The sequence below is a fragment of the Dendropsophus ebraccatus genome, chromosome 6, assembly GCF_027789765.1.
Source record: "Dendropsophus ebraccatus isolate aDenEbr1 chromosome 6, aDenEbr1.pat, whole genome shotgun sequence".
NCBI classification, from domain to species: domain Eukaryota; kingdom Metazoa; phylum Chordata; class Amphibia; order Anura; family Hylidae; genus Dendropsophus; species Dendropsophus ebraccatus.
This window is the reverse complement of record NC_091459.1, coordinates 25,319,290-25,333,946: the sequence shown is the minus strand read 5'-3', so window position 1 is coordinate 25,333,946 and position 14,657 is coordinate 25,319,290. Positions and strand designations below refer to the sequence as shown.

General features: G+C 42.5%; 1 protein-coding gene across 2 annotated transcripts in view; it reads right to left on the bottom strand.

Annotated features, from left to right (window-relative positions):
- The window catches only part of CYB5R4 (cytochrome b5 reductase 4), a 112,517-nt gene that overhangs the window by 54,655 nt on the left and 43,205 nt on the right, over positions 1-14,657 (bottom strand). For both annotated transcript variants that reach the window (XR_011363484.1, XM_069973535.1), the window contains exons 7-8: positions 12,514-12,571; positions 1,033-1,126 (exon numbers count right to left, since the gene is read on the bottom strand). Coding sequence is in view for 1 of the 2 variants with exons in the window: in XM_069973535.1 (XP_069829636.1) it covers positions 1,033-1,126; positions 12,514-12,571 (152 nt within the window). In the remaining variant the exon portion in view is untranslated. The remainder of the gene's footprint in view (positions 1-1,032; positions 1,127-12,513; positions 12,572-14,657) is intronic.

Sequence of the window (14,657 nt, the reverse complement as noted above, 5' to 3'; positions counted from 1 at the left end):
AATGGGAAGAATCACCTTAAATAAGAGATTATGAACCAGGATAGGTGGAGAAAAAAAAAAAAAGACGACAAAAAGACACTTTAAATCCAAGAGAGTGCATGGCATAGTAGACAGGATTGGAATGGTGACCAGAAGCTATGAGCACAGGTCAGAAGGAACAAGGACTTTGACAAGCCCCTGCTGCCATGGACCCTACAAGGACTAAGGGAGAAGAGGAACCAGGACCGAACAACTGGTAGTGAGCAGAAGGAAGCTGACCCAGAAGCGTGGAGGAGCCAAGACTGAGCTGACTGTCCATTCTTGTCTGTCAAAGCTGTCGATGAGCTTTGCACTCTGCATTAGCCACTTTTCCCAACAATTATTTATGTTTTATATTATATTTAAAAATGAGCAAATTTATCAGCATTAACGAGTTAAGCAATTTGTTACCTCGACAGTCGGCTTATCAGCCAGCTTCCTTTAAACTCCATGCCGCTCTGCTCTGGGTGCCTGGAAAACCTGGATCTAGTCCTGGGAAACTTCTCCCGGTTTCCCAGAACTGGATCCAGTATTATCCGGCACCTGAACCAGAGCAGCATGGAGTTTAAAAGCAGCAGGCTGATAAGCCGACTGTCGAACAAATGAAGCACTTTGCTTTGTTAATAACTGCTCGTCTCTATTTATATTATTCAGTACCCATTTTTTCCCTGGCTAGAAAATCACCTAATGCTCTGCTTTACTTTCAGTGCAGCAAAACAGGAATAAACATCTTTGCTTCACACATATATAGTAATGTCAACTAAGCAAAGGTGTCAAGTCACACCAAGTGATATAGATAACACCTTTGAAATGAAGGAAATATAATAACAACGGACTGCATACTTGTGCATGAAGAATCATTGAACAGTAATACAGGGAAAAAAACACAAAATAAGCAGTTTTAAAAAACAACAACAAAAAAAGAGTCTATGAATAACAAATTTCAGTACCAGATTGCCAAAAGGCTCAACAAATCTTTATCACTCACAGATAGTTATTCATGTAGCAACATACCAATGAGAAGAAGATAGGAGTAATTGCCTATAGTTATTTCTCCTCTGAGGACGTTCTCTTGGTAATCAACTGTAACCATCTCAGCACTCATGTTCTGTTAGAGAAAAAAATAACAATTTTATTTAAACCTTGAGTAAAATGTAATCGTTCTTACAGTAAAATAGCTCAATAACACAGGGTGGAGGTCCAAATATCTAGCAGGAAATTGGAATAACATCGGAGATGTCGTGCAGCTATTGGACATAGCATGCAGAAGTTGCAACTGAATGCAATGTTCATGATATACAACGATTCAAATGCTTACTTCTGTGGTTTCACAGTGTGCGCAGAGGAACATGAGGCTGAGGTGAAGGGGTGAATGGAGGGGGTTTAGGAGCTGAGCGAGCTCCATATGCAGCGGCGGTATAGCATAGATCAGAATTAGCAATCCAACTATTAATTGTGAAAGGTCACTTGGGGGAATTAAAAAGTGTATAAAATAAATAAATATTAATGTTTAAAAAAAAAAAAAAAAAAAAAAAAATATATATATATATATATATATATATATATATATATATATATATATATATATATATACAGTGAGTCCAAGAAGTATTTGATCCCTTGCTGATTTTCTTTGTTTGCCCACTAATAAAGACATGATCATTCTATACTTTTAATGGTAGATGTATTCTTACATGGAGAGACAGAATATTAAAAAGAAAATCCAGAAAATAAATCTAAGGAATATATATTAATTGATTTGTATTTAATGGAGTGAAATAAGTATTTGATCCCTTAGTATTCATTAGCAGTTCTGGCTTTTACAGACCAGTTAGACACTCCCAATCAACTTGTTACCTGACCTGAAGTCACCTGTTCTCACTAATCACTTGTGTGAAAAACAACTGTCCACAGATTCAGACAGATCACACAGATTTCAAGTCTCCAACAGGACCTCAGAGTCAGAATTGTTGACCTTCACAAAGCTGGAATGGGCTACAAAAAGATTAGTAAGGTGTTGGTTGTGAAAGTAACAACTATTGGTGCAATTATCAGAAAGTTTAAAGAGTATAACTTGACAATCAACAGACCTCGGCCCGGTGCTCCAAAGAAGATTTCGCCTCGTGGGGTGGCAATGATGCTGAGAACAGTCAGAAATCGTCCTGCAACCGCTCGGCAGGAGTTAGCAAATGACCTGAAGGCAGCTGGGACCACAGTTTGCAAGGAAACAATTGGCAACACTTTGCGCAACGATGGATTCACATCCTGCAGTGCCCGAAAGGTACCCCTGCTGAAGAGAGCACATGTGGAGGTGCGCCTCAAGTATGCCAATGATCATTTGAAAGATGAACCAAGTTATTGGGAGAAGGTTTTGTGGTCAGATGAGACCAAAATTGAACTTTTTGGCCTCAACTCCACCCGCCATGTGTGGAGGAAGAAAAATGCTGCCTATGACCCCAAGAACACTGTGCCCACCGTCAAGCATGGAGGTGGAAGCATAATGTTTTGGGGGTGTTTCTCTGCCAAGGGTACAGGGCTACTTCACCGCATCACTGGGAAGATGGATGAAGCCATGTACCGCACAATCCTGAGGGACAACCTCCTCCCCTCTGCCAGGGTTCTGAAAATGGGCCGTGGTTGGGTCTTCCAACATGATAACGACCCTAAACATACAGCAAAGGCAACAAAGGATTGGCTCAAGAAAAATCACATTAAAGGTCATGGAGTGGCCCAGCCAGTCGCCAGACCTCAATCCCATCGAAAATCTATGGAGGGAGCTGAAGGTCAGAGTTGCCAAGCGACAGCCCACCAACCTTCATGATTTAGAGAGAATCTGCAAAGAAGAGTAGGCCAAAATTCCCCCTGGTGTGTGTGCTAAACTTGTGGTTAACTACAACAAACGTCTCATTGCTGTGCTTGCAAACAAAGGCTTAGCCACTAAGTATTGAGTGTGTTTGGCAAGAGGGATCAAATACTTATTTTCCTTATTGAAATACAAATTAATTAAATATATATTCTTTAAAATTATATTCTGGATTTTTTTCTTGACATTCTGTCTCTCCATGTTAGAATATATCTACCATTAAAAGTGCTGAAGGATAGTGTCTTTATTAGTGGGCAAACAAAGAAAATCATCAAGGGATCAAATACTTCTTGGACTCACTGTGTATATATATATATATATATATATATATATATATATATATATATATATATATATATATATATATATAAGTCCAAGCACCAAAATTGCTTATTTTTGGTCACATCATAAAAAGAAAAAGAAAAGATCAAAAAGTCACATCTAAACCAAAATCATACTGATAAAAATTATGGATCATCATGGCAAAAAAAAGCCCTAATTCAACCCCATAACTGGAAAGAAAAAGTTAAAAACATTGAACTGCAGTTTCCATTGTTTAGACCACATATCTAGTAAAGCTAAATCATTTCCACATTACTGACACCTCCAGGAATATCAACCCTGTAACATTATTTTGCATCATCTGCAAACAGACAAACCTTACCTACCAAACCTTCTCCTATGTCACTAACCTTACCTACCAAACCTTCTCCTATGTCACTATCCTTACCTACCAAACCTTCTCCTATGTCACTAACCTTACCTACCAAACCTTCTCCTATGTCACTATCCTTACCTACCAAACCTTCTCCTATGTCACTAACCTTACCTACCAAACCTTCTCCTATGCCACTATCCTTACCTACCAAACCTTCTCCTATGTCACTATCCTTACCTACCAAACCTTCTCCTATGTCACTATCCTTACCTACCAAACCTCCTGTCACTATCCTTACCTACCAAACCTTCTCCTATGTCACTATCCTTACCTACCAAACCTTTTCCTATGTCACAATCCTTACCTACCAAACCTTCTCCTATGTCACTATCCTTACCTACCAAACCTTCTCCTATGTCACTATCCTTACCTACCAAACCTTCTCCTATGTCACTATTCTTACCTACCAAACCTTCTCCTATGTCACTACCCTTACCTACCAAACCTTTTCCTATGTCACTATCCTTACCTACCAAACCTCCTGTCACTATCCTTACCTACCAAACCTTCTCCTATGTCACTATCCTTACCTACCAAACCTTCTCCTATGTCACTATCCTTACCTACCAAACCTTCTCCTATGTCACTAACCTTACCTACCAAACCTTCTCCTATGTCACTAACCTTACCTACCAAACCTTCTCCTATGTCACTATCGTTACCTACCAAACCTTCTCCTATGTCACTATCGTTACCTACCAAACCTTCTCCTATGTCACTATCCTTACCTACCAAACCTTCTCCTATGTCACCATCGTTACCTACCAAACCTTCTCTTATGTCACTAACCTTACCTACCAAACCTTCTCCTATGTCACTATCCTTACCTACCAAACCTTCTCCTATGTCACTATCCCTACCTACCAAAGCTTCTCCTATATCACTATCCTTACCTACCAAACCTTCTCCTATGTCACTATCCTTACCTACCAAACCTTCTCCTATGTCACTATCCCTACCTACCAAACCTTCTCCTATATCACTATCCTTACCTACCAAACCTTCTCCTATGTCACTATCCTTACCTACAAAACCTTCTACCATGTCACTTACAAACATATTAGTAAGAACAGGACCCAGAACAGACCCTTGTGGCCAACATTTTAACCAGTCTCTGCTCAGATTACACGCCATTAACAACAACCCTCTGATATCTAGCCTTCACCAACTACAAGTCCAATTTTCTCTAACTTCTCTATCAGCTCTTAATGGGGAACTGTGTCTTAAAGGCTTTTCTGAAGTCCAGATAGGCTAAATAAATTAAGAGCACTATTAGAGAATTAGGACGGTATCACACTGCATTTCTGCAGTCCGTTTAACTTTTAATGTACACAAAAACATGGTCAACCACGATATTTTTTTTTTGTGTGTAAGCTACAAAAAAAAAAAAAAAAAGAAGTTTTGATAAGTTTTTTTTGGGGAAGTCAATGGAAAAACGGATCTAAACGGATTGCACACAATTGCATAGGTTTTTGCATTCATATTTTTTCTTTAAAAGGTATACGTTAAATGGACTGCGATAACGCAGTGTGAACTCAGCCTTATTACAGAAATAAAACAAGCCCTGCTCCACTCGCTCTATAAAGCTGCCTTCCAGAGCAGAGTATAGGGCTTGGGTCTCTTCAGCAGTTCTAGAAAGTTGTATTAGAACTGCAATACACGTTTCTTTTGAATGGAGCTGCAGGTTGGCACAAGTTTGGGGACCTGTTTTGGCGATCACAGAGGGGGTAGCATTAGAGCCCTGTGGATTGGGGTTATATTAAGTCAAAACACTTCCCTTTAGGGTGCCTTCACACCTACCGGATCCGTAGCGGATCTCACTTCTGCGGATTCGCAGCGAGATCAGCTGCGGATCCAGTACCATTGATGCCTATGTTAGCACATACTCATACTCGCAGCGGGATTGACATCTCGCTGTGACTATGTGCTTTAACCCCCTGGCGCCCACAGCCCCGCCGCTCGCATTAGCCCCGCCACCGACATCCTCTATCCCCGCCTCCATCATCACCGCCGCCCGCGTCCTTTATCCCGGCCCCCCATCAGCCCGGCCGCCGGCATCCTCCATCCCAGCCCCCATTAGCACCGCCGCCCGCATCTTCCATCTTGGCCCCCCATCATCCCCGCCACCCGCATCCTCCATCCCCGCCCCCATCAGCACTGCCGCCCGCATCCTCCATCCCGGCCCCCTATCAGCACCGCTGCCCGCATCCTGCAGCCCGTCGCTGAGAGCATACATTACCTGCTCCTCGGCGCGGCTGCAGTAAGGCTCCCAGTCCTGCTCAGCCGATCAGTGTTGCCGTGCGCTGAGCTGAGCGGGACCGGAGCCGGGAGCCTCACTGAAGCCGCGCCGCTGAGCAGGTAAATGTATATGCTCTCGGCGGCGGGCTGCAGGATGCGGGTGGCGGGGAGGATAGAGGATTCGGGCGGCGGATAGAGGATTCGGACGTGGGGCCAGGGTGGAGAATGCGGGCGGCGGGGATGATCGGGGCGGGGATAGATGCCGGTGGCTGGGCTAATGCTAACATAGGCATCAATGGTACTGGATCCGCAGCTGATCTCGCTGCGAATGCGCAGAAGTGAGATCCGCTACGGATCTGGTAGGTGTGAAGGCACCCTTAAAGAGAACCTTCAGTAACAGTTGTGCTTAATGCCATGTAAATTAAAGAGGCATTTTAGGAAAACTTCATTTTTCCTCTATCTCCATAGGATAGGGGAAAAGTAGGAGCACGCAAGAGGGTCTGACCTCTGTATTGGGCTGTATTCATAACAGAACCGGTGGAACCTGTTATGACGATCCTACTTTTATATTTCCTATTCATTGGATAGCGGAAAAGTGAATTTTTCCTAGAATACATCTTTAAAGAGGTAGTGCGGCGGTAAGCAATTTTTCACTAAATAACACACATTACAAAGTTATACAACTTTGTAATGTATGTTATGTATGTGAATGGCCCCCTTCCCCGTGTTTCCCGCCACCCACGCTAGACCCGGAAGTGTAGTGTTCTATACTCACCTGATTCGTGTCGACCCCTGTCCACCATCTTGTGACAATGATGTCATCTTCAGGCAGCCGGCCGAACCTCTTCGACCGTCCCTAGTGCCGGACGCCCTCTGCCGCGTCATGAGCTGCTTTGCTGCGATTGGCTGAGCACAGTATAGAGCACTACACTTCAGGGTCTAGTGTGGGTGGGGGGAAACACGGGGAAGGGGGCCATTGACTAACGTAACATACATTACAAAGTTGTATAACTTTGTATTGTGTGTTATTTAGTGAATAATTGTTTAGCGCCGCACTACCCCTTTAAAGGCACGGCCCTTCCTTTGTCTATTCTGCTGCAGGGCACTCCATGTAATTATCTAAATTCAGGGAACTATCACCATGTGTCATGTCCAGTTAATTTGGAGATACACTGTAGCAATTGCCATTCTACCTTATAGATTGTAAGCTCTCGAGGGCAGGCTCCTCTTTCCCCATGTACCGGTTGTTCATTTGCCTTCAATGTGTTTTGCTCTTGTAATGTTCCTGTTTTTAACCCCTATTGCTTGTATAGTGCTCTGGAATTAAGGGCGCTTTATAAATAATAATAATAATAGTAATTTTTACAGATGCAGTCCTACTCCATTAATGTAGCATGCCAACGCATTCTCTGTTATTAAGATAATGGATAGTATGTGTATAGGCATAATGAGATATGTGAATGGCATGGCACACCATCTATAAAAGATAATGACTGCTACATGTGGATGAACTTAAATGACCCAGGTACACTAGACTGCATATTCCAGCAAATTAATCATAATTTCCACCCAACAAGCTCAATGTGTCTCACAATGCAACAGTGAAACTGTGCACTGTTTCACATTTTAAAAAAGTGACAAAACTGTGTGTGGTATCTAAGGGGACTTGGTTTAGATGAAATTTATAGTCTATAGATAAAATGACAAATGAGCACATTTGTGGTGTAAATCTACACTTGTTTGAGAGTTCAAAATGCACAATATTTATTAAAGCATGCACCTTGCCGTAAGTTACCCTCATCTACGCTCTCCACTTTGACTAGAGATACTTCAGTCTTAGTAAACAAAGCCTGTATGTGTCTATATAACATTCTATAGAGAGAAGGAGCATATACAGTGGGCAGCCAAAACATTTATTACTACATGGCTTCCACAAGATCTTCAAATATGTCCTGTGGTATCTGGCACCAAGATGGGGAAGAACACACAACGAAAAGAGGTCAGCCACTTGCCCATACATAAAAGAAAAAGTTCATACTATTGTGGCTGCAATGTGAATTAAAACACAAAAAAACTTACTACAGTATACCACAAACTGGAAGGCTACCTCAGTGCTGGTGCATAGATGATACAAGTTTTCTTGTAACTATCCCTTGACAGGTATCATTGTCACAAGGGAATCAATATTATTAATTTAACCTCTCATTGGGTTTTTTGAATGCGGTCACACTCTATGGAGGCCAAGAACCACATCTGTGTGTAGTGACAAATTCCCACGCAACAATGCCATAAAACAGAGCAGCTATCTGCCACACGTCAGTGTGGTTTTTGCTCACAAGAAGCCAACGTAACATGGGATCGGACCCTGTTATTTACTGGTGATTTACGGGTACTGCTACAGATCTGCTAGGATGGATTCATACATCTGGGTCATGATGTGCTGAAGGCATGCAAGTTTTTAAAATTAGCTTAACCTCTTAAGGACGGAGCCAATTTTCGTTTTTGCGTTTTCGTTTTTTCCTCCTTGTGCTTAAAAGGCTATAGCACTTGCATTTTTCCACCTAGAAACCCACATGAGCCCTTATTTTTTGCGTCACTAATTGTACTTTGCAATGACAGGCTGAATTTTTGCATAAAGGACACTGCGAAACCAGGAAAAAATTGTGGTGAAATTGAACAAAAAAACGCATTTCTTTTATTTGGGGGGGTATTTGTTTTTACGCCATTCGCCCTGGGGTAAAACTGACTTGTTATGCATGTTCCTCAAGTCGTTGCGATTGCAACGATATGTAACTTGTATAACTTTTATATTACGAGATGGCCTGTAAAAAATTCAAACCATTGTTAACAAATATATGTTCCTTAAAATCGCGCCATTCCCAGGCTTATAACGCTTTTATCCTTTGGTCTATGGGGCTGTGTCAGGTGTCATTTTTTGCGCCATGATGTGTTCTTTCTATCGGTACCTTGATTGCGCATATACGACTTTTTGATCGCTTTTTATAACATTTTTCCTGGATTTGATGCGACCAAAAATGCGCAATTTTGCACTTTGGGATTTTTTTGCGCTGACGCCGTTTACCGTACGAGATCAGGAATGTGATTAATTAATAGTTCGGGTGATTACACATGCGGCGATACTAAACATGTTTATTTATTTATTTATTTAAAACATGGGGAAAGGGGGGTGATTCAAACTTTTATTAGGGGAGGGGGCTTTTTACTAATAACAATACTTTTTTTTTTTTTTTTTTTACACTTATACTAGAAGCCCCCCTAGGGTTAGGGTTATTCCCCCTTGGGGACTTTTAGTATAAGTGCACTGATCTCTCATTGAGATCTTTGCTGTATACTGTATACTTCTGCTGCAGCCGAAAGTATCCAAGTGCCGAGACGGGATCAGCGCCATTTTGTCGAAGACCCGGCAGGAGTAGATGTGTGGATCGCTCCTCTGGGACAACGGGAAGTGCTGCTCCACTAGATACCAGGGAAGTGCTGCATACAGTATTCAGATGCAGCTGTCAACTTTGACAGCTGCATCAGATTACTGAATTAGCGGGCACAGTGATCAGACCATGCCTGCTAATAGCCGCGGTCCTGAGCTACACGCGGCACCTGGGATCACAGCTGTTCAGATCGGGGTTGCCACACGGCCCCACTCTAAACACCTCTTGCGGACGCATGATGTACCGGTACGTCATGCGTTCTTAAGAGGTTAAACTGTCACTGTTGTTTCATTTTTTTGCAGAAATCAATAGTCCAGGCGATTTAAAGAAACTTTGTAATTGGGGTTACTAGGCCAATATGCCGTTATCTGCATTCAGAAAGACTTTCCCCAAGTTCCCCCCTCCCTCCTCCCTCTCATTCATTGCTCGTCATCAGGAAATCTCGACTGGTTTACATCAGTCGGGCCCTGTGTAACCTATGAAGAGGGGAGGGGGGAGGAGGGAGATTAGCAGGAGCTGTATAAAAGTCAGTATTCAGAGGTCAGAGAGGTCAGTACTGACCTTAGAGGAGATAGCCTGATGATGAAGCTGTAAAATAAATCTTTGTTGTCCTGTTGTGGTGCCTCATCTCCCTCCACCCCCCCCCCTTTTCATAGAAAACAATCAAGACAGGGGGAGAGCTTCAAACTGCTTTTTCATGACAAAAATGCATTTTTCAGCAAACAAACCTAATTACAAAGTTTATTAAAATCGCCTGGACTGTCGATTTCTGCAAAAATATTTTAAATGACAGGGACACTTTAAGTTACAAGCAGTTTAATTGGCTACAGTACATGGGAAACTGATGTTTAGCCTCAGGGCGGTCTGTACACACAGGTCTTTTTTTCTGTGGTGTCACTGTGCAAATGCTATTAAAGGGTTTATCTGTCTATCCTCTGGTGTCCTCCAGTGGCTTCTCTGGGTCCCCCGCTGACAGCAGCTGCCACTTCTAATACAAACTTGGTGCTGTGCCGTCTCATGGTCCTTTTACACGGAGCGATAATTTGCCAGATCGTACGATTAACGATTTTGAAGTAACAATTTTTTTTAATAACGATCAGTGTTTAGAAAGAACAATATATCGTACAGAAAAATCGTTTTGCGATCGGTTAAGCCTATCTCGCACATAAATCGGTGAACAACTGTTTACACGGAACAATCTGCAAATTTTTTGCGAACGACCAATGACGATTGGAGAACATGTTCAAAGATCAAAATGAACGATTACTTGCTCGTCGCTTGATCGTTCGCTGCGTTTACACGTACGATTATCGTTCGAATTCGATCGTTATCATGCAAATTTGAACGATAACCGTTCCGTGTAAAAGCACCATCAGTCAGTGATTGGCTAAGCAGGCTGTCACTGCATAAACAAGTTCATCTCAAGAGTGGTGGCAGCTGTGATCAATGGGGGACCCAGAGGCAACACAGGACGACAACGGGGGAGAGTGGAAAGGTAAGAAAAAAGTTTGTTATGTTCTGTATACAGTAAGAGCAGCAACATATAAAATGTGGGCCACTTTGCTGACACTATTATAAATGGGGTGACATCATTCTTATAATATTAATAAAAAGGAGACATTATCTGGCAAAAGGCTTTTTTCTAAATTGTTTTCATTGGCAACAAAATGTAATAGCATAGAATATTGGAGAATCCACAGTATGTCATAGGTTTATGCCATAGCTGTTTAGGCATAAACACAAAAGGGGGACCTTTACAAAACTTACGGCTGGGGCGTACACCAGGGAGAAGGTACAGATTCACCCCTTCTCCCAGGTGTATGCCTGCTGTATTCTCTGCTCGCCCAGAAAGGTGGGGAGGAGGCACGGCTATCTCCCACACCTGCTGGAAGCAGGTGTAGATTTGGTACACCGGGTGCAGGTTTGGGCGCCCGGCCAGATTCATTAAAGTGACTCTGTACCCACAATCTGCTTGTACCTTCTTGTAGCTGCTTTTAATCCAAGATCTGTCCTAGGGTCCATTAGGCAGGTGATGCAGTTATTTTCCTAAAAAACAACTTTTAATCTTGCAGCCCTGTGTCAAACTGGCATGGCCTAGAGTGTCTGTGCATTAGGCTGGCACAACCTCTCTGTCCCTCCTCATCATTAGGAATGCCCCTGGCTGGTATTCTCCTATTCATCAGCTGTGTGAGCACAGTCCATGGGCAGGATTTTTAAGGCACCTGTGAAGTGTTCACTGCAGAGGAATAGGAAAAATCCTGCCAGTGGCATTCCTAATGATGAAGAGGGTGAGGAGGAGGGACGGAGGGGTGGTGCAGGCCTAGGGCACAGATACTCTAGGCCACGCCAGTTTGACACAGGGCTGCAAGTTTAAAAGTTGTTTTTTAGGACAATAACTGCATCATCTGCCGAACGGACCCCAGGACAGATCTTGGATTAAAAGCAGCTATCCAAAGGTACAAGTGGTTTCGGGGGGACAGATTGTGGGTACAGAGTCGCTTTAGGAGGTGTGCGCCTCTTAGTGAATCCTGCCAGCGAAACGGAGGCGGAACCTAATTTAAGTCTTTATAAAAAGAAATAAGCACCCGAAAAAGTTTTTCTCCAGAGTGGGAACCCTGAGTTATTAGATGTAGCTATGTGCATTAGATATAATATTGTACATGTATCTGATGTCTAATGATTATTACATTACAGTATGTAATACTTGAGTTTGTCTGGTATTGTTATTTGGAATCTCCTGGCACACTGTGATCGATCTATGTTATTTTTTTATTGGGATCAATAAACACTACTTTTATTTATGAGATTATGCCTATACTGTTGTGCGTAAAGTTTGAAGTTTGGTAATATTGCACTGGCATGCTAAGATGCTTAGTCCACTCTGACAGTGTCTCTGCATGTGTTAAGGAAAAGCAAAAGTTATTATATGAAGTTGTGACTATATACAGTTTGTTGCACTTATAGGTTTGTGAATGCGTGCATTTGTTAGATACAGTTTGATCAGCAAAGCTTTGTTGTACATGAGAATACCCCAGGGCCATGACCCAGGAATTCTTGTTCCTATCATCAATACAGGTGGATGCCAGGATATCTTGTAGCTTCATTTGATATCAGGAGAAATGGGTAATTTGCTTTACTGCAATGAAACCAAATAACAGCCATGTAATAAGGTTTCTGCTTGGGGTCAGCCATAGTTCTAGGAAAAGTAAATTGTTGCTAAATCATCTTACCTTTTGTTTGGTGTAGATAATAACAGTGACTGAAGAATCTGTTTGGAACCAATCGTATCTGCAGGAAAAAAATCGTTTATGAAAGATCATAAAGAACATTTTGAAAAATTGCTTAAATCACAGCTAAATGCTTTGATGCAATATGAAGGATATAAAAACAAAAGCAGTTGTATTACTTTATTCCTGAAAGGATATAATAGCAAAAAACAATGAAAAGAATAAAAAAAAGAAAAAGAAAGTATGATGGAAACTCAGAAGAGAATGTTAAACCTTAGTTAAAGTATTCTACATAAAAACACATTAAATGGTGTGCAGTCCTTTATGGCATACTGTATGTATAAACCATTAACATAATATTGTTTGCACTTGTTGCTTTGAAAAATAATCCGTAGGGGAAAAAAGTTTTTACAGTAATAATTTATCTAGTTGCAATATGTTTGAATATATTCTAACAAAGTAAGAATTGGCATAACTGTCAAAAAAAACAACAACTTAAAGTGACACTGTCACCCGCTCTTTGCATTATGACTTCTCTACACAGGTGTAAAGGGCAAATGTTGCAGTTTTCATACGTTATGTTATACGTCATGGTGCTTGTTCGAGTAAAAATTGATCTTTTACCATCTGGGGGATAGTGCTACCTGGGCGGGACTTCACAGCCGCAGCGCCACTTTACTACCATGAGCCCCGTCCCTCTGTAGGCCCCCGCAGTGACCATTGGTATGGGCCGACCTAGGGGGGTCAATGAAGTCAAGGAGGGGCTGGGCGTACAGTGGTGATATGGGCGGGGCTAAGTGCCGTTACAGACATGAAGCCCCGGATGATAAAAGATCACTTTTACTGGAAAAAGCACCATGACGTATGATATAAAATAAGGTATGAAAACTGATAAATTTACCCTTTATATCTGTGTAGAGAAGTCAGAATGCAAAAAGGGGCCTCCGTAGAAGCGCCGTGAGCGTGAAACAGACTGTACCACTCCTTTCACCTAGCGTCTGCTCACCTTGTGTCCGCACTATGTCCATGCTTTTAAAGAAAAATAAAGCTTCAGAAGACAACGTTGGTGAGTGCAACTGGCTTTTTCTTTATTGCTGATCTTACTCTGCTAAACTCTGTTAGCACCACCTGTCGCAGCCAAACCCCGACTGACACGAGCAAGTAGCTACATCCACATTTTTTACCTGTAGTGCCGCTATTTTTCTATATATGTGCATTAAAGGAGAAGTCTGGCGGATTCTAAAATCCTGCAGCTGGCAGGACCAGGGGGAAAACTGATTACAAGTAGAGAAGAGCAAACCGGGTTCGGGTTCGAGTCGATCCGAACCCGAACGTTCGGTATTTGATTAGCTGGGGCTGCTGAACTTGGATAAAGCTCTAAGGTTGTCTGGAAAAAATGGATACAGCCAATGACTATATCCATGTTTTCCACATAGCCTTAGGGCTTTATCCAAGTTCAGCAGCCACCCCTATTTAAATGCCGAAAGTTCGGGTTCGGATCGACTCGAGCATCCTCGAGGTTTGCTCATCTCTAATTACAAGTACTAACTTGCCTCTCCCCGTGCCCATGGTGAGTGGTGGGACTGGCCTCGAGACCCCCGCCGGAAGGCATTTTCCCCCGAGGTATGATGACGTCACGACTGATGGACTGATGGGAAAATGACTGTCCTGGCTGATGGACTGGCTATTCAGCCAATCTGTGACTGGCTGTCACTGACTGGCTGAATGGGTTGTGACGTGTCAGCTCTGGATATCCCGATCCTGGCGGGGGTCCCGCGGACGACCTGCTGCTCACCGCAGGGACAGGGAGAGGTAAGTCAGTATTTGTAATCAATATTCCCCCTGCCCCTGCAGGATTTTACAATCCGCTGGCTGGACTTCTCATTTAAAGCAGGATAAAGGATCACAGTGCACACAAATCTATATCAGAGTACGTTTAACATTGTTACTAGAGATGAGCGAACCGGGTTCGGGTTCAAGTGGATCTGAACCCGAAAGTTCGTTATTTGATTAGCGGGGGCTGCTGAACTTGGATAAAGCTCTAAGGTTGTCTGGAAAACATGGATACAGCCAATGACTATATCCATGATTTCCACATAGCCTTAGGGCTTTATCCAACTTCAGCAGCCACCGCTAATCAAATGCCG